General features: G+C 41.9%; 1 protein-coding gene across 3 annotated transcripts in view; it reads right to left on the bottom strand.

Moving 5' to 3' along the window:
* Positions 1-20138, bottom strand: part of DAPK2 (death associated protein kinase 2) — a 134483-nt gene that overhangs the window by 109522 nt on the left and 4823 nt on the right. For all 3 annotated transcript variants that reach the window (XM_068275801.1, XM_068275798.1, XM_068275799.1), the window contains exon 2: positions 6817-6916. In XM_068275801.1, coding sequence (XP_068131902.1) covers positions 6817-6878 — 62 coding nt within the window. In that variant the 5' untranslated portion in view covers positions 6879-6916. The remainder of the gene's footprint in view (positions 1-6816; positions 6917-20138) is intronic.

Genomic DNA, 20138 nt, shown 5'->3' on the forward strand with positions numbered 1-20138 from the left:
TACCTTTACATACTTACTTCCTGCATTCCATCATGGTTCCGTTTTCACGGAAAGCCTTTACTGCCGGCTGGTGACGACATCCTCCTGCGATCACGTACGCCGCTGTTCTGTAGCGTGTAGGCTTGACCGCTACTCTTCCACTATTTAGTTTGGTGCTACACGCCAAACACTGCAGGAGCTTCCCCACCTCTCTTGAAAAAGTGGCATGACTTGCCATGGTACCGGTGGAGCCATCCGCCGGGGGCTCCCTCCTACTCCCCTCCACTCTTGGCCATCTGATTGTTTATGGATCAGGTATAGTATTAGGCTCCTTGTGCACCCTTTCCTAGTACTTTGCTATCATAGCTGCCTCTTTGCCATCAATTGCACAATTTATGTGGGGTTCCATGTGTGTATACATATATGTGTGTGTGTGTGTGTGTGTGTGTGTGTGTGTGTGTGTGTGTGTGTGTGTGTGTGTGTGTGTGTGTGTGTGTATGTATACATATATATTACCATTACTGGTAATACTGTGTGTATACATATGTGTGTGTGTGTGTGTGTGTGTATGTATATGTATATATATATATATATATATATATATATATATATATATATATATATATATATATTACCGTTACTGGCTTTTAAATGACGTAAAGGTGAAATGAAGTGGAATGGCGCTGCATCACTGGTTCAAATCTCCCACCACGGGAGGCTTCGGAAGTCTTCGGGAACCAAGTGCTCCTGAAGATAAGTGGCTCCATACTGCGCATGCGTGAGCCAGTGCTCTCGCGCATGCGCAGTACGAAGCAGCCCGTCTTTGAGAGCACTTGGGCTCCCGAAGATTTTTGAAGCCTCGGGCAGTGGCAGAGAGCATTTTCCGACCCATCGAGATCCAGAGTTGGGACTTGGGGACAGTGAAAGGAACGGGAAGGCTCCATTTCCTTAGGTAAGTATCTTGTTTTTTTTAATGACTTCAGCACCCGTGCAGCTGTGATTCTCACCCCAATCTCCCTGTGAATGGGAATTCAGACGCGATGTCCGAAAAATTGATGCAGGCATCAACCGAGCCAAATTCACTCTGGAAACGGGGACTTAAGAAACAAATATACAAAACCTCTAAAGCCACCTGTCTAACAGTGTTAAAAAAATGTATAGTCCTAAAATCACTTTAAAATATTTGTTGCATATATTGTGGAATTTCTGTCTGTCTGTGCATACTAATAGTCTGCGTGTGATTGCAGCATGTGTGTGTACATGCATGCATCTGTAGGATAGATGTGTGGGAGTAGTTTTTATTATCTGGAATTTTTTAAAATGATTTTCATAAAGGTATTTATTTATTTAACTTTTCCTACCTACTGTTTAGTAGGTGGCCATTCTGATGGCAGTGAGTAGTATCAGTCCATGACAGATACTCTGCCACCTGTCTCCTAACGTCTGGCAGACAGATGACACCACTTTTGTTTACAAATGTCCTGTTAATGTATACTTGTGGGGAACTAGGCTGTACTGGCCAGATCTCTGTATCTGTATGGATTACGGTAGGTAAGAGTCCATTACAATTTTTTGATTCAATTTGGGAGGAAGGGGGAGGGGGGCACAGAACAGTAGTTTTGTTCTCGTGTTTCCTTTAAAGTGTTCCTGAGCCACAGCTCTGGTGCAAAATCACATGCTTACCTAAGGAGAGGAAAGCCTCTGGATCCTAATGAGGCTTCCCGGCATCCTTTGGTCCCCCGTTGCTGCTAGCGGACCCTCCAAAGATTACCGACAAGTTCTTGTAACCCTCTTCAAGCGTGGCTGTACTACGGCTTTATGCTTTTTGCGCAGGTGCGACTGTATTTGCACCACAGCCGCACTGGTGCCAGAAGTGGAACGCGGTCCTGATTAGCTAGAGGGTCCAGGAGTGGCAACAGGCTATCAGAGGATGCAGTGGGAAGCCTCATTAGGATTCAGAGGCTTCCCTCTCCTTAGGTAATTATGTGTTTCTGAACCTGAGTGTCAGCTCCGGTTCTCTTTAAGTTCCCACTTATTAGGACCAGATCTATTACTAACAAGTGGCTAAATCTATATTAGTTAAGCAGAAAATCAATTCATTCCCGATTCTCACATAATACAGCACATACATCTAAACATAAATAGTGATAACAATACCATTGCTATAGCGCTTTTCTCCCATAGGACTCAAAGCGCTTAGGCTCTCTCAGATTCAGTAATTGGTAGTAGGGTGAAGTATTAACCACTTGCCGACCGCCCACAGCCGATGGGCGGCAACAAAGTGGACGCCGAAAGGACCGCAATACGCCCATCGGCGTTGCGTCCTTTCGGCATGCCGGGGGAGCGATCGCGGCACTGGTGATGCGCGCTTCCCCCGGCAACTGGCTCCGCCCACCCGCGACGACAACCCGCCGGCCGTTCGGAAGCGCCGGCGGGTTGTTAACCCCACGATCACCGCATACAAAGTGTATAATACACTTTGTAATGTATACAAAGTGTATTATACAGGCTGCCTCCTGCCCTGGTGGTCCCAGGATCCGAGGGACCACCAGGGCAGGCTGCAGCCACCCTAGTCTGCACCAAACACACTGATCCTGCCCCCCCCCTTCCCTCTGATCGCCCACACCACCCCTCAGACCCTCCCCCTGCCCACCCCTCAGACCCCTGTTTACACCCAATCACTCCCCTAATCACCCATCAATCACTCCCTGTCACTATCTGTCAACGCAATTTTTTTAAAATGTAGGTCCTAACTGCCCAGGCTCCTGATCACCCCCCCACCCCTCAGATTCTCCCCAGACCCCCCCCCCCCCCCAGTGTACTGTATGCATCTATCCCCCCTGATCACCTGTCAATCACCCATCTATCACCCCCTGTCACTGCCACCCATCAATCAGCCCCTAACCTGCCCCTTGTGGGCAATCTGATCACCCACCCACACCATCAGATCGCCCGTAGACCCGCTGTCAGATGACCTCCCAAGTGCATTGTTTACATCTGTTCTCTAATCTAAACACCCACTAATTACCCATCAATCACCCATCAATCACCCCCTATCACCACCTGTCACTGTTACCCATCAGATTAGACCCTAATCTGCCCCTTGCGGGCACCCAATCAACCGCCCACACGCTCAGATTGCCCTCAGACCCCCCCTTATCAATTCGCCAGTGCATTATTTACATCTGCTCTTCCCTGTAATAACCCACTGATCACCTGTCAATCACCAGTCAATCACCCATCAATCACCCCGTCACTGCCACCCATCAATCAGCCCCTAACCTGCCCCTTGCGGGCGATCTGATCACCCACCCACGCCATCAGATCGCCCGCAGACCCGACGTCAGATCACCTCCCAAGTGCATTGTTTACATCTGTTCTCGCCTCACCCACTAATTACCCATCAATCACCCATCAATCAACCCCTGTCACCACCTGTCACTGCTACCCATCAGATCAGACCCCTATCTGCCCCTAGGGCACCCAATCACCCGCCCACACCCTCAGAACGTCCTCAGACCCCAGCCCTGATCACCTCGCTAGTGCATTGCTTGCATCTATTCCCCCCTCTAATCACACCTTGAGACACCCATCAATCACCTCCTGTCACCCCCTAGCACACCTACCCATCAGATCAGGCCCTAATTTGCCCCATGTGGGCTCCTGATCACTCGGCCAAACCCTCAGATCCCCCTCTGACCCCCTTCCGATCACCTCCCCAGTGCATTGATTGCATCTATTTTACCCTCCAATCACCCCCTGAGACACCCATCAATCACCTCCTGTCACCCCCTAGCACTCCTATCCATCAGATCAGGCCCAAAACAACCTGTCATCTAAGAGGCCACCCTGCTTATGACCGGTTCCACAAAATTCGCCCCCTCATAGACCACCTGTCATCAAAATTTGCAGATGCTTATACCCCTGAACAGTAATTTTGAGGCATTTGGTTTTCAGACTACTCCTCAAGGTTTTGGGCCCCTAAAATGCCAGGGCAGTATAGGAACCCCACAAGTGACCCCATTTTAGAAAAAAAGACACCCAAGGTATTCCGTTAGGTGTATGACGAGTTCATAGAAGATTTTATTTTTTGTCAAAAGTTAGCGGAAATTGATTTTTATTGTTTTTTTCACAAAGTGTCATTTTCCACTAACTTCAGACAAAAAAAAAATCTTCTATGAACTCACCATACACCTAACGAAATACCTTGGGGTGTTTTCTTTCTAAAATGGGGTCACTTGTGAAGTTCCTATACTGCCCTGGCATTTTAGGGGCCCTAAACCGTGAGTAGTTTAGAAACTAAATGCCTCAAAATGACCCGTGAATAGGACGTTGGGCCCCTTAGCGCACCTAGGCTGCAAAAAAGTGTCACACATGTGGTATCGCCGTACTCAGAAGAAGTAGTATAATGTGTTTTGGGGTGTATTTTTACATATACCCATGCTGGGTGGGAGAAATATCTCTGTAAATGACAATTTTTTGATTTTTTTTTACACACAATTGTCCATTTACAGAGATATTTCTCCCACCTAGCATGGGTATGTGTAAAAATACACCACAAAACACATTATACTACTTCTCCTGGGTACGGCGATACCACATGTGTATCACTTTTTTGCAGTCTAGGTGCGCTAAGGGACCCAACGTCCTATTCACAGGTCATTTTGAGGCATTTGCTTTCCAGACTACTCCTAATGGTTTAGGGCCCCTAAAATGCCAGAGCAGTGTAGGAACCCCACAAGTGACCCCATTTTAAAAAGAAGACACCCCAAGGTATTCCGTTAGTAGTATGGTGAGTTCATAGAAGTTTTTATTTTTTTGTCACAAGTTAGTGGAAAATGACACTTTGTGAAAAAAAAATCTTTTTCCGCTAACTTGTGACAAAAAATAAAATCTTCTATAAACTCACCATACTACTAACGGAATACCTTGGGGTGTCTTCTTTCTAAAATGGGGTCACTTGTGGGGTTCCTATACTGCCCTGGCATTTTAGGGGCCCTAAACCGCGAGGAGTAGTCTTGAAAACAAATGTCTCAAAATGACCCTTGATATCCTAAAGGTACTCATTGGACTTTGGGCCCTTTAGCGCAGTTAGGGTGCAAAAAAGTGCCACACATGTGGTATCGCCGCACTCGGGAGAAGTAGTATAATGTGTTTTGTGGTGTATTTTTACACATACCCATGCTGGGTGGGAGAAATATCTCTGTAAATGACAATCTTTTGATTTTTTTTACACACAATTGTCCATTTACAGAGATTTCTCCCACCCAGCATGGGTATGTGTAAAAATACACCCCAAAACACATTATACTACTTCTCCTGAGTACGGCGATACCACGCGTGGCACTTTTTTGCACACTAACTGCGTTAAGGGGCCCAAACTCCAATGAGTACCTTTAGGATTTCACAGGTCATTTTGAGAAATTTGGTTTCAAGACTACTCCTCACGGTTTAGGGCCCCTAAAATGCCAGGGCAGTATAGGAACCCCACAAGTGACCCCATTTTAGAAAGAAGACACCCCAGGGTATTCCGTTAGGGGTATGGTAAGTTCATAGAAGATTTTATTTTTTGTCACAAGTTAGCGGAAATTGATTTTTATTGGGTTTTTTTCACAAAGTGTCAATTTCCGCTAACTTGTAAAAAAAAAAAAATCTTCTATGAACTCTCCATACTCCGAACAGAATACCTTGTGGTGTTGTCTTTCTAAAATGGGGTCACTTGTGGGGTTCCTAAACTGCCCTGGCATTTTAGGGGCCCTAAACCGTGAGGCGTAGTCTTGAAACCAAATGTCTGAAAACGACCTGTGAAATCCTAAAGGTACTCATTGGACTTTGGGCCCCTTATGCCAGGACAGTAAACACACCCCACAAATGACCCCATTTTGGAAAGTAGACACTTCAAGGTATTCAGAGAGGGGGATGGTGAGTCTGTGGCAGATTTCATTTTTTTTTGTCACAAGTTAGCAGAAATGGAAACTTTTTTTTTTGTCTCAAAGTGTCATTTTCCGCTAACTTGTGACAAAAAATAAAATCTTCTATGAACTCACTATGCCTCTCAGTGAATACTTTGGGATGTCTTCTTTCCAAAATGGGGTCATTTGGGGGGTATTTATACTATCCTGGAATTTTAGCACCTCATGAAACATGACAGGTGCTCAGAAAAGTCAGACATGCTTCAAACTGGGAAAATTCACTTTTTGCACCATAGTTTGTAAACCCTAAACTTTTACCCAAACCAATAAATATACACTAATTCACTAAATGGTTGTTGTTTTTTTATCAAAAGACATGTAGCACAACAAATTTGGAGAAAAATGTATACAGAAATTTTACTTTATTTGACAAATTTTATCACAGAAAGTGAAAAAAAAAAATCATTTTTTTTTACAAAATGCATGTCTTTTTTGATGAATATAATAAAAACTAAAAATCGCAGCAGCAATCACATAGCACCAAAAGAAAGCTGTATTAGTGACAAGAAAAGGAGGGAAAATTCATTTAAATAGTAGGTTGTATAACCGAGCAATAAACCGTTAAATCTGCAGTGGTCTGAATGGAAAAAAAGGCCCTGGTCCTTAATGGGCAGAAAGACTGTGGTCCTCAAGTGGTTAAGACAACAAAAACACAACATTGCCATACTAATCGTGGCACTGCAGCTCTACTTCACTTTATTTCATGAAGTCAAAGACAATTACATCATTATTTTTCTTATATGAGTTACTTTTACTGCCCTGACGTAAAGAAGCAGGAATCACATGATCCACAACAGCTGAATGAGTCGTTTTACTATTTTAGGTTCATCAATCCAGCAAACATGGAAAATAAGCCTGAGGTTACCTTCCTAGCTCATCTGAAATGATGTACAGTTCCTCCACCTTCTGCTGCTTGAATACAGCCATTCTGACTCTTCACATCAGGAGGACATCATTGGAGAGATCTATAAGAAAACTTCAGGTTAGAGATGCCTGTGCTGTTCAGATAGGAGTTGACTTATAGACAGAGCCTTTGCACTAACATCTTATACATTCCTAAGCAGAGGAGGCGGCACTCTGCGAGATCTATTGGCTATTCTTCTCAGTAATGATCTCAGACTATAAGCTGCCCCTTCTTTCATATTACCAGCAGAGACTTGAATTTCACTCTTCATTGAGCGCATATCTCACATGTTTTCTTCTCTTCAGTCAAGTTATATCATGCCGCTTCTCATGCACCTCACTTAACACAAGGTTTATTATAGACCAAGTGTTACACGTGAGCTAGTCATGGGTAATCCTCTGCCTTCACTGTTCTGCTCTACTCTGAATAACCACAAAGAAAAGTATTAATGCTGTTAATGAGTATGAATTGAACAATAGTTCAGCCGAGGTCAAAAATCACTGCAGATTGACAACATCCACTTGTGACGTCTTAGGCTTCAGTTCTTACGTCTTTCAGTTTCGTATTAAACTACACGTTTGTATGTGAATTTTAACGTAAAAATGTGTTAAAATACACATGTATTTGTAAGTATGCAAATTTAACCATGGCAGTGCCTGTGTGCTTTTAAATTGATTTTAGGCGAAAACGTACGCAAATTTGCATGGAAAATTTGCATAGTGAAACCGCATGTGAATTTCCTATTAAATACATTACATGCGAATCGCACACTAGCCTTGCAGTGTGCAAATCTGATGGCACTGCTGTGCACATTTGTTCTGCACAGTCCACCACACAGAATTTATGACAAGTGGAAACAGGCCCATTGATTTACATTGGTTATGCTAATCTGCATGCAGAAAACGCATGCGGATTCGCTCTAGTGGAAACTGGCCCTAACTGAGAGAAATGTACAGGATATTTGTGCTAGAATTCTAGATGAAATAAATTTGTACTGGTCACAACTGGCAACTGCGAATTTCCTGAAAGCCTGGTATGCCTCATAATAACAGAGGATTGTTTTGAGGTTCATGAACTGCTGCTCAATAGCACATCAAAACTACATCATATTCTTCACATGTGTATCATTGTTGTGCAGAGCTGGCAGTGGTGCTGACAGCCAAACACTACTGCCCAATAACAAAGCTGTTGCATTCTCCACATGTGCATCAGTGCTGTACAGTGCTGGCAGTCGTGCTGACAGGCAAACATTACTACCCAATAACCAAGCTGTTGCATTCTCCACATGTGTATCAGAGCTGTGCAGTGCTGGCACTGGTGCTGACTGCCAAATACTACAGCCCAATAACATAACTCCTGCATTCCCTTCACTGGCTACCTATAGAATGGAGGGTCCTATTCAAGATCGGCCTACTGACATTTAAATCCCTGAATAATCTAGGCCCTGGATACATGAAAGATATGTTACAGCTGCGTAGCAATCCCCGCATTCTCAGATCCACAGGTTCTAATAATCTAGTCATACCCAGAGTCCACTTGGAAACTTTTGGTCCCAGAGCCTTCTGTCATGCTGCCCCTACGTTTTGGAACTCCTTACCTCAACAGACCAGGACAGCCCCATCCCTGGACGTGTTTAAATCCAGACTGAAAACCCACCTGTTCAGTCTGGCATTTGCAGAAATATAACTTTTGTTGTGTGAATACTTCATCCTACTAATTACTGAATCTGAGAGAGCCTAAGCGCTTTGAGTCCTATGGGAGAAAAGCGCTATAGAAATGTTATTGTATTGTATTGTATAACTGTTGCATTCTCCACATGTGCATCAGTGCTGTACAGTGCTGTCAGTCGTGCTGACAGGCAAACATTACTACCCAATAACAAAGCCGTTGCATTCTCCACATGTGCATCAGTGCTGTGCAGTGCTAGCAGTGCAAGCCAAAGTCATAGGATAGGCAGCATTTTTGCATGATGATTGACAAGGTAATGTCAGTAGAGGTAGAATGCCACATTTATGGACAGGCTGATGTGAGGACATGCTGTGTTCAGAGGCACAACTGTTACACAAGCCAAAGTTGAGACAGGCTGAGTTTAGGCACAGTGGTGTACAGGTCAATCTTAAGGTGGCCACACACCATACAATTTTTTAAATATCTGTTCAATTTAATAATTGCAATCAATTTTTCTGACTGATTGTAACAAATTAAAAAATATGACCAATGTATCACACACCTATGCTCAATTTTTCCCCAATTATGATAAAAATGATTGGAAACTCTGAGAAAATTGCTAGGGTATGTATATTAATAAACTTACAATCCAACACACACCATACAATTTTTAGAGAAATTGAACAGAAATATCTGGCATTCCGGGTCGATTTAAATCGAAAAAAACGGGAATTCCGATCGGATTTTTCAGTCGAATGAAAAAAAAGCTTTCGATTTTTTCGAGAGATACGATCGTTTTCATCGAATTGCTGTAAAATCGGATCATTTTATTGTATCGTGTGTGGCCACCTTTAGGATAAGCAATGATTGGGCACATTTAACCAAGGGATCATTAAGTACTGCATGTCACTAATGCATACGTGCAGCATTTGACACATCTTTCATGTGCGATGTTGCAAAGAGTGGATGCTAGGACTAAAAACATTCCTCTGATATAATGAGACATACTGGTGTTTCAGGCAATTAGCAGTTAGCAGTCTTGGCAAAAGGCCAGTACAAATTATTTAAGCTGTAATGCCAGCATACATATCCATTTCTTTTAGTAAAAAAAATAACATTTTAAAATGAAGATCTTTGGATAATGAAGATCTTTGGGTAATATGATTGAAAACCAAACAAATCCTAGGGAAACCATTTTGAATATGATTGACAGTCTGTGGTCATTTTTGCCCTCATCTGAACTCTTGCTCTGTTTACGCTCATTAACAGCATTAGTATTTCTCTTTGTGGTTGTGCAGAGTGGAGCAGAACAGTGAAAGCAGAGGACATGGCTAGTTCATGCGCAGTTTGGCCTATAATAAACCTCATGTTAAGGGAAGTCCATGAAAAGCTGCATTGTAGAACTTCACTGAAGAGAAGAAATGTAAGCTATGTGCTCAGTGAAGAGTGCAATTCAAGTAATAAGAAGGAAGGGTCAGTTTATAGTTTGAAGTCATTACTGCATATGGTCAATATCCATTCAGGTAGGCAATGGAACTGTAGTTGAAGCCACTGGAAAAAATTCTGGGCTGCTGGTCTCATCAGTTCTCACGTATTGATAAAAGATGCAATACAGTGGTAAACTTGTCCATCCCAACTTTTCTGAACTGGTTTCCTGGCATCAAATTCAAATTGAGCCAATATTTTTACAAAAAAGTAACAGTAATATTTTCAGTTTCAACATTTGCTATTATGGCTTCATACTATTTACATCTAAATAAAGGGTTTACATTATTTGCAAATGTGTAAATGTTTTTATCTCCATTTTACACGGTGCCCCAACTTTTTGGGGAAATCGGGAGATGTAAGTTCTGCTGATCCTCTGCCTTCTACATTCATAATCATTTTTTAAGTCTTGTGTGGTCCAGCACTAGCTGAGGAAAAAACTTTGTACAGTTATTTTGGGCCGTGCACCTGGCGGCACCCACTGTCATCCCACATCCCCACAACGCTGCTACAATAAGTATCACTTTTTATACTGTATGCTATGCACAAGATGGACTCTTCACGCATGCTTTGTGAAGTCAAGTGAATGAAGTAATAAATAGTCAGTAGTGCAAAGCATTTCCACTGTCTTGTAGTTATTTTGGCCAATGATTAGTTTACCACCTCCATGTAGTATGAGAGTTTTCCTACACAATTTGTTTCTAGTATTCAAAATCTGTTGGCCCTCATACTTCACGGAAGTAGTAAAATTGGCTAATCAAAATTGGATGTGTGTACGCACCCCAAGTTATTAAAGGCACTACCTATATCAACTGTAGTTATTTTGACAAATAATAGGTGAACGAGTAATAAAATGAAGTGACTCTTGGCTGCATGTTTGTTGCAGAAACCATTCAAGGTAAAAAGCCAAAAAATCATCATGGCAGCCATTGCAACCTCTGTATTCCTCCCATTGCAGGTTTACAACTGTAATGAGAGCGGTATGGAGGTTGCCATATTTATTTCCTTTTAAACAATACCAGTTGCCTGGCTGTCCTGCTGATTCTGTGCCTCTAATGCTTGGTGCATATTATGCAATTTCCTGTCAGATAGAGAAGACGATTTGATTATTTCCGACAGGTCCGATTTCCTATCGTTTTTCTAATAGATTTTGTATAGAACTAATCAGAAAATTAATCAGAAAAAATGATCATCTGATGGCAAATTGCATGGTGTGTATCAGGCATGATACTTTTAGCCATAGACCCTGAACAAGCATGCAGCAGATCAGATGTTTATGACATTATTGTCAAATCTGACAAGATTAGCCCCATGCTTGTTTCTGGTGTTATTTAGGCACCACTGCAGCCAAATAGATCAGCAGGACAGTCAGGAAACTGTTATTGTTTAAAAGGAAATAAATATGGCAGCCTCCATATTCTTCTCACTTCAATTGTCCTTAAACATGTTCCTAAACTCTGGTAAAAGGAAAAATAGCAAGGGTACTAGCAACAGGCCATCTTCATGAAAGCTGTGTCTGCATCTGCAGCCTACCATTTCCACACTGGGTTCCTTCAAACCTATTTGACAAGAGCCTGTTGAAAAGGTTTATCATGGCTGTGCTTCCACCGCATACAAGCGCATCCAAACTGGGCATGTGCAAGTAAGGTCCATGCATGCCCAGTAGAATGAAGCCGCTAGTGCATGGCTTCGTTTTACTGGGCATGTGCAAACATTACTTGCTCATGCTTGGCCCGGATAAGATTGTACATGACCAGGAACATGGCCAGAAGAAGAAGAAGTGGGTCCTGTGGAGGAATGGTGAGCTTGAAGAGGATCAGGGAAGCCTTTGGACCATCCAAAGACTTCCCACTACTGAGGTAAGTATCCACATTTTACCTCTTCCTGGTCTACTTTAGGACACGTTTGAAAGTCCCTACCAAAGAGATAATTTTATATGATTAAGGTTAGCTTTTGCACATATGTGGCAATTTATGTGTACAATTAGCTGCAAAACTAATGCAAACGTTTTCTCATGTTTGCTAAATACCAGTGCTGTGGAGTCGGTACAAAAATCTTCCGACTCCTCAGTTTATGAAACCTCCGACTCCGACTCCAGGTACCCAAAATTGCTCCGACTCCTTAGTCTAATTTTTACAAAAGCTATGGATTTGGTTTAAAAATCATCCGACTCCGACTCCTCACTTTATTGAAACCACCGACTCCGACTCGAGGTACCCAAAATCACTTCGACTCCACAGCCCTGCTAAATACAAATCAAGAAATATTGTGAAGTCAGCAAAAAAACACTAAAGCCAATTATGATTTACCAATCACTAACCAATTTTACCATCTCCATGTAGTGTGAGAGCTTACCTACACAATCTGCTCATAGTATTCCATTTCTTTTGATCCTCATACTACAGGGAGGTGGTAAAATTGATCCGTGATTGGCCAATCATAATTGAATGCGTGTACCAAGCTTAAAATATGAGATAAAACTATCGTTAAGGGTGATAAGGAAGTTTAGTGCATCACCCTCTATATATGGGAAAGTGCCAGAGTCACATTAAAGTCAGGGAGTGTGACTGCCAGGAAACTAGATTACTCCAGTATTTTCCAGCATGACAAAATATTAAGCTGGTATTAAGTTCTATTACATCAAGTAAATAAGTTAAATCTGGTCATTTGTACATTTTTTAGGCACCTGCAATTTTGCATCAAACTGCCCTAAAGTTGTCTCTGGAACCCAAGTTAGGGTCTTTTTCCAATGACAACAATCCTGTTCCTGATCAGCGATATATACACAGCAGGCTGCCATGAAGTGCGCAGCAGGCTGTGTGACATCCACACGCTGTGCCAGGTTCCTCTGTCCTCTATGAACAATCTTCTCAGTCAAGAGAGGCAAGTTTGTTTTTTCACTTCATCATCCACTAAAATAGCTCGATACACAAGTTACAGTTACATAGTTACATAGTTATTTTGGTTGAAAAAAGACATACGTCCATCGAGTTCAACCAGTATAAAGTTCTTATTTCTAAAGGGAACTACTCTTCATAGGTCATTTTTATTTGCTATGCACAAAAAAACACAGAAGTGTGGATAAAGCAGAGTGCTGTTATTGAGGCCACACTGAGTTAGAACAGTTTATTCTTCTTATAAGTTTCTGAGTGCACAATTAGTAACCTGAACGAAGCCCACTTTAAAGGGAAATTCTGCATTTGTTGAGCAAAATACATCCCTTTGGCTGGAGTCACACTTCACAAGCGCACATGCAAATTCAAAATTGGAACCACCAATAAATGTACATCAATGGGACAGCCTGTTGCATCCCCTCAGACAGCACATGCGTTTACTCAATTTTTTTACATTAGTTGCTGTTGAAAAAGGTGAACGTTTTTCCATATACAGTGGTGTGAAAAACTATTTGCCCCCTTCCTGATTTCTTATTCTTTTGCATGTTTGTCACACTTAAATGTTTCTGCTCATCAAAAACCGTTAACTATTAGTCAAAGATAACATAATTGAACACAAAATGCAGTTTTAAATGATGGTTTTTATTATTTAGTGAGAAAAATAACTCAAAACCTACATGGCCCTGTGTGAAAAAGAAATTGCCCCCTGAACCTAATAACTGGTTGGGCCACCCTTAGCAGCAATAACTGCAATCAAGCGTTTGCAATAACTTGCAACGAGTCTTTTACAGCGCTCTGGAGGAATTTTGGCCCACTCATCTTTGCAGAATTGTTTTAATTCAGCTTTAGTTAAGGGGTTTTCTAGCATGAACCGCCTTTTTAAGGTCATGCCACAACATCTCAATAGGATTCAGGTCAGGACTTTGAATGGCCACTCCAAAGTCTTCATTTTGTTTTTCTTCAGCCATTCAGAGGTGGATTTGCTAGTGTGTTTTGGGTCATTGTCCTGCTGCAGCACCCAAGATCGCTTCAGCTTGAGTTGACGAACAGATGGCCTGACATTCTCCTTCAGGATTTTTTGGTAGACAGTAGAATTCATGGTTCCATCTATAACAGCAAGCCTTCCAGGTCCTGAAGCAGCAAAACAACCCCAGACCATCACACTACCACCACCATATTTTACTGTTGGTATGATGTTCTTTTGCTGAAATGCTGTGTTACTTCTACGCCAGATGTAACGGGACACGCACCTTCCAAAAAGTTCAACTTTTGTCTCGTCGGTCCACAAGGTATTTTCCCAAAAGTCTTGCCAATCATTGAGATGTTTTTTTAGCAAAATTGAGACGAGCCGTAATGTCCTTTTTGCTTAAAAGTGGTTTGCGCCTTGGATATCTGCCATGCAGACCGTTTTTGCCCAGTCTCTTTCTTATGGTGGAGTCATGAACAATGACCTTAATTGAGGCAAGTGAGGCCTGCAGTTCTTTAGATGTTGTCCTGGGGTCTTTTGTGACCTCTCGGATGAGTTTTCTCTGCGCTCTTGGGGTAATTTTGGTTGGCCGGCCACTCCTGGGAAGGTTCATCACTGTTCCATGTTTTTGCCATTTGTGGATAATGGCTCTCACTGTGGTTCGCTGGAGTCCCAAAGCTTTAGAAATGGCTTTATAACCTTTACCAGACTGATAGATCTCAATTACAGTACTTTGTTCTCATTTGTTCCTGAATTTCTTTGGATCTTGGCATGATGTCTAGCTTTTGAGGTGCTTTTGGTCTACTTCTCTGTGTCAGATAGCTCCTATTTAAGTGATTTCTTGATTGAAACAGGTGTGGCAGTAATCAGGCCTGGGGGTGACTACAGAAATTTAACTCAGGTGTGATAAACCACAGTTAAGTTTTTTTTTAACAAGGGGGGCAATCACTTTTTCACACAGGGCCATGTAGATTTGGAGGTTTTTTTTCTCACTAAATAATAAAAACCATCATTTAAAACTGCATTTTGTGTTCAATTGTGTTATCTTTGACTAATAGTTAACGGTTTTTGATGAGCAGAAACATTTAAGTGTGACAAACATGCAAAAGAATAAGAAATCAGGAAGGGGGCAAATAGTTTTTCACACCACTGTACGAACGCATGTGGAGTACAAAAAACTGTGTGAAAGTACAGCACATTTTCTGCACAGTGAAGTGTGACCCGTCCCTTTCAGTACAGCACTTCTTGTTTCAAAAATTAATGGAAAACATTATTTCAGCTTAGTTTGTTTTTATGTCTGTACAAAACACACTAATCTCCTGCTTTTCCTAAAAATGCAAGTGTCAAAGTCAACCTCCTTCCAGTGCAGGTGTTATGGGGATGATTGTTCTGTACAACTAATTACTCATGTAGCACAGTTACCATATGTTCCCTAACAAAGGAACTGCTGCCATAGTTGCAATGACATTGAGGAGTCCGTTTTGGAAATCCTTAGCTGGCTACAAAGTGAATTGGAAAGATAATTCTTAACAATGTGAAATTACCATGAACCTTGTGCAGCATCAGTCTATGTTTCGGCAAGTTTACTACTAGAGTGTCATTTCATTTTGCATATAGCAGTAGTGGCTCAGAACACAGCCTACAATAGGTGACCAGTCCATGCTATTTATTTACACTCAGTGACATTACCTAGCCAAGTACATCCTTGTATGCTGATAGACTGCACTTTTCAGACTATTTATTTTTATGGACATGCTTATATTAATTCTGTGGTTGAGTCAAAAAGATAACTTTTTTTTTCAGAGCATATATCTGATGCAAATAGGAGATACAGCCACTTCCTGTTTGTTTCATCCTCTGCTCAGCTTCAACTCTTCCTTCTGCAAACCTATATTTATGTTTTGGGGAAGTAGGAGAAAACAAGAGCACTCGGAGGAAACCCACGCAAACACTGAGAGAACATACAAACTCCACGCATATAGGCCTCAATTTACTAAGATCATGCTGGAGATAATAAGGCAAGAGAAAACTTGCCACCACACAGTGAGAGAGTTATCTTATCTCTTCATTCCTTAAGTTAACTCCTCTGTAGTTAAAGAGAATCTGTACTCTAAAACTCTTACAATAAAAAGCATACCATTCTATTCATTATGTTCTCCTGGGCCCCTCTGTGCTGTTTCTGCCACTCCCTGCTGCAATCCTGGCTTGTAATTGCCAGTTTTAGGCAGTGTTTACAAACAAAAGACAAGGCTTCTAACTAGAGTGTGATAGGCTGAGAGGAACTCGGTCTCTGACTCATACAGAGCTTGGAGAGGGTGTGTATAGCTTCTGCCAATGACAAGCAACACAGCACATTCCACACATTCCAGCCTCAGCCGACAGAGCCCACAGAAGAGAAGATTAATCATATAACAGAGATAACACAGCCACTGTGCAACTAGAAAAGGCTACAGTAACACAGACCACATTAGAACAGGTATAGGAACTTATAGGATAGAAGAAATAAGGCTGAACATTTTGTTACAGAGTCTCTTTAAGTTACGGTACCTCCTCTGTAGTTAAGTTACCTCCTCTGTAATTATTTTCACATGCAGTTAATTAACAGCCTATCTATAACTTTAGAATTCTGGAGTTATTTTAAGGATTCAAGAGTTAACTTTAGAGATCTCACCTTAACTTAAAGACAGAAGAGTTAACTTTAGGTTTGCCTGAGGTAAAATGTTTCCTGAATACTACATGCATTATCACCATGGTGATAACTCTAGAAACATTAATAAAGACAGGAGAATTGAGGCCATCGTGTCCTGACCTAGATATGAGCCAAGGGCCCTAGCACTGCAGGCCATGGAAATGTTTCCCGTAATATATGAAGAGACACGCAGGCAACGTTCGCAGTGGAAGCAGCGTTACCTTCCCTGTAAGAGCAGGAACAAATGGAACAAAAAAGTCACACCGCACGCTATGTGACCTGTAGGTTCCTAATGTGGATCCTAATGCACCAAACACCAACTCTGAACGTAGCATAGACTTACTGCGTTAAGATGCCCCCATACAGTTGAACCACTGTGAACGGAGCCTACATTATGCCATTAGTCAAGGATGCGCTGTTCTAGACCAATCAAGGATCCACAGTTCTGAACCAATAAGAAGTCCCAACACAAACTCCTGACATTTATATTTCAGGCTCCCTGCACACTGCATGCGATTTTTAATAGTTTTTTACATCCGATTCTGATTTTTAATAATTACTGCATGCAGCGTTTTTTCCTCCGTTTTTCTGTTGATTGCATTCAGGGAAAATTGGAATTGCAAATCGGAATCGGAAATGGAATCGCAAAATGGATTTTCAGAGTGCAGGGAGCCTCAAGATGTTTTTTTATTCCATATTTAACTAATTTTCTGTTCACATTTAGATCACTCACCTGGAAAATTATACTCTACATGTGGGAATGGGTACTAATACACCTCTATACTTATTCTCCAGAGAGGGAGTGAATGTATGGGGATCCCTATAAAAGTCCATCTCATACCATTACTCCATCCTCTCCTAAGCACGATATCCTGCTTTTAAGACTATGATCACATGACCAGAAGCAGCATTTTTAGGCTTTGTGGTTGTGGCTACTGCTGCTTGAATTGCATCATCCTGCTGTTCATATTGCATCTGTGGGAGAATACTGTAGCTTGCAATAATGACAGTTTGTAGTGACTTTAAAAAAATGAATTCTTTATCAGCTATTTAACAAGCAGATAAAAAAACAAGCTCTGCAATTGTGCCTGCACAGATCTAACTTTAACAGGACCGTGTCAGGCATTTAAACACCAGCTGTGATGGAAAAAAGCATCCCTACCTAATAGCTGCAGACAGAGACTAAAATGAAGCTTAGTTTCCTCTACTGGCACTGGAAGCAGTGTAGAAATCTGTACACTTCTGTTGCTTCTATAAACCCGTGACTTGCTTTTCTACATTAGGCATATGTTGCTTAGGGTGCACACGCACAATGGTTGTCGCATGAAGGAATCAGAACTCAATCTCTCAGAACCCCGATAGACACTTCAATCTGGGGTTGGGAGGAGAATGGATGACAGCATGGTACACAACAGAGCGGTGTCCCACAGGAGGGATAAAGAGGAGAAAAATGCACCCAGGAGTCATTGGCCTCAATTCACTAAGATCATGCTGGAGATAATAAGGCAAGAGAAAACTTACCCCCACACAGTGAGAGAGTTATCTTATCTCTTCGTTCCTTAAGTTACCTCCTCTGTAGTTAATTTACCTCCTCTGTAGTTAATTTACCTCCTCTGTAGTTATTTTCACACGCAGTTAATAAACAGCCTGTCTTTAACTCTGGAGTTATTTTAAGGATTGGAGAGTTAACTTAAAGACAGGAGAGTTAAGTTTAGGTTTGCCTGAGGTAAAATGTTTCCGGAATACTACATGCCTTATTACCATGGTAACAACTCTAGAAACGGTATTAAAGACAGGAGATAAGCTTAGTGAATTGACGCCAATGTCCTTGGCGGATCGTTGGTAACCAGTCTTATCACCCGAACGATAGTCTGTACACACGTCGGATTTGACGCGAAAACGTCCGAACGACGGAACGTTCAAACGACGGGTCGTTCGCTAAAATCCGACGTGTGTATGGGCCTTTAGACTGCTTTGTAATGCTATTCATTTCCCTTTAAATGAGTACATCCAACACAATGACTGCTGAAATCTTACTGTATCATAAATGTGTGTAAATGTCATGATCAGTTTCCATACAGCCCACTTATTCTGTGTATTCCAGACATTTACTTGGCCAGTATTTTGATCTGGAATTGGACGTTTACATGCAGGAAGTGAAGGTACTTGTGTGCAGCAGTAAAAGTCCATCCCTGATGTACCTGCTGATAAAGGTAACACTAAGCTGACGCCCAATGCTGTAATTCACTGAGTAATGCAAATAGCCATGTTTGTGAAAGGATTTCTATCAAAACCTAGAATGCATAATAGGAATGTTATACTGTCTACACCACCTTCATGTGACTGCTGCTAAAGACTATGAAAAAAATATTTAATTTTAATCAAATAGAAAATACCATGTACTATAATAGAGAGTCTAAGGCTTGCCTAATAATCCCAATAAAAGACATTGAAGACACAAAATAACCACAGCCATGTCTGAGGATGACCACAAGAGGCCAAGTGACTTCTCTTTTGTTACAGAGCCTGAGCTACCAATGTTATCACATGAGAAGGTAAGTGGCAACAATAATGTCACATGACCTTCAGTAACTAAATCCCTGTCACAGAGACCTGAGAGTCCAGAGCCATGTCACACAAGCCTGAGTGAGCATGGCAATGTCACAGGAGTCTGAGTGAGCATGGCAGTGTCACACAAGCCTAAGTGAGCATGGCAGTGTCACAGGAGTCTGAGCCAGCATGGCAGTGTCACACAAGCCTGAGTGAGCATGGCATTGTCACACAATCCTGTGTGAGCATGGCAATGTCACACAAGCCTAAGTGAGCATGGCAGTGTCACACAAGCCTGTGTGAGCATGGCAGTGTCACAGGAGTCTGAGTGAGCATGGCAGTGTCACAGTTGTAAACCCACTATTATAACAGAGACATTAGTTATTATGATTTTATCACAAGATTACAGCAATGTCACAGAATGATGATCACCAACAATTCCTAACTCAATTGAAAAAAACATGTTAATCGATAGTGTTCCTTTAAGTGACCAGAGCTGTGTTACAGAAACCTTGGTGACCATATCTATGTCAAAAGGTTCCAAGTTACCACAGTTGTGCCAGAGAGCCCTGAGTGACCATTGCGCTTCAGTCATGTCAGGGAAGTCTAAATGACGTCTGCTGTACCACAGAAGACTAACCACACCAATAGCACAAGAGTCTAACACAATTGTGAAACAAAATCATGAATAACAACTGGCATGGCACAGATGTCCGAGAGATCATACCCATTAGTAGTGACATGTTCAGAAAATTTGGAACCTCGTTTTGAATTCTTCCGGTCAGAGCCTGAATCTTTGTGCCCGCGAACCATGGGAGGGGGGTTAACTCACTCTTGTCACAACAATGGTAACATCCCCTGCCACTGTGTGCATGTACGAAGATTCAGGTTCTGATCAGAAGAATTTTTCCAAATTTAAATGTTTCAAACACATCAGAACTAATACCCATGTCACAGAAGCTTTAGTGGCCACAGCAAAATCCAGTGCTGTGGAGTCGGAGTTGGAGTCGGAGTCGAGGAGTCGGGGCAA

Source organism: Hyperolius riggenbachi, chromosome 3 (assembly GCF_040937935.1).
Source record: "Hyperolius riggenbachi isolate aHypRig1 chromosome 3, aHypRig1.pri, whole genome shotgun sequence".
NCBI classification, from domain to species: domain Eukaryota; kingdom Metazoa; phylum Chordata; class Amphibia; order Anura; family Hyperoliidae; genus Hyperolius; species Hyperolius riggenbachi.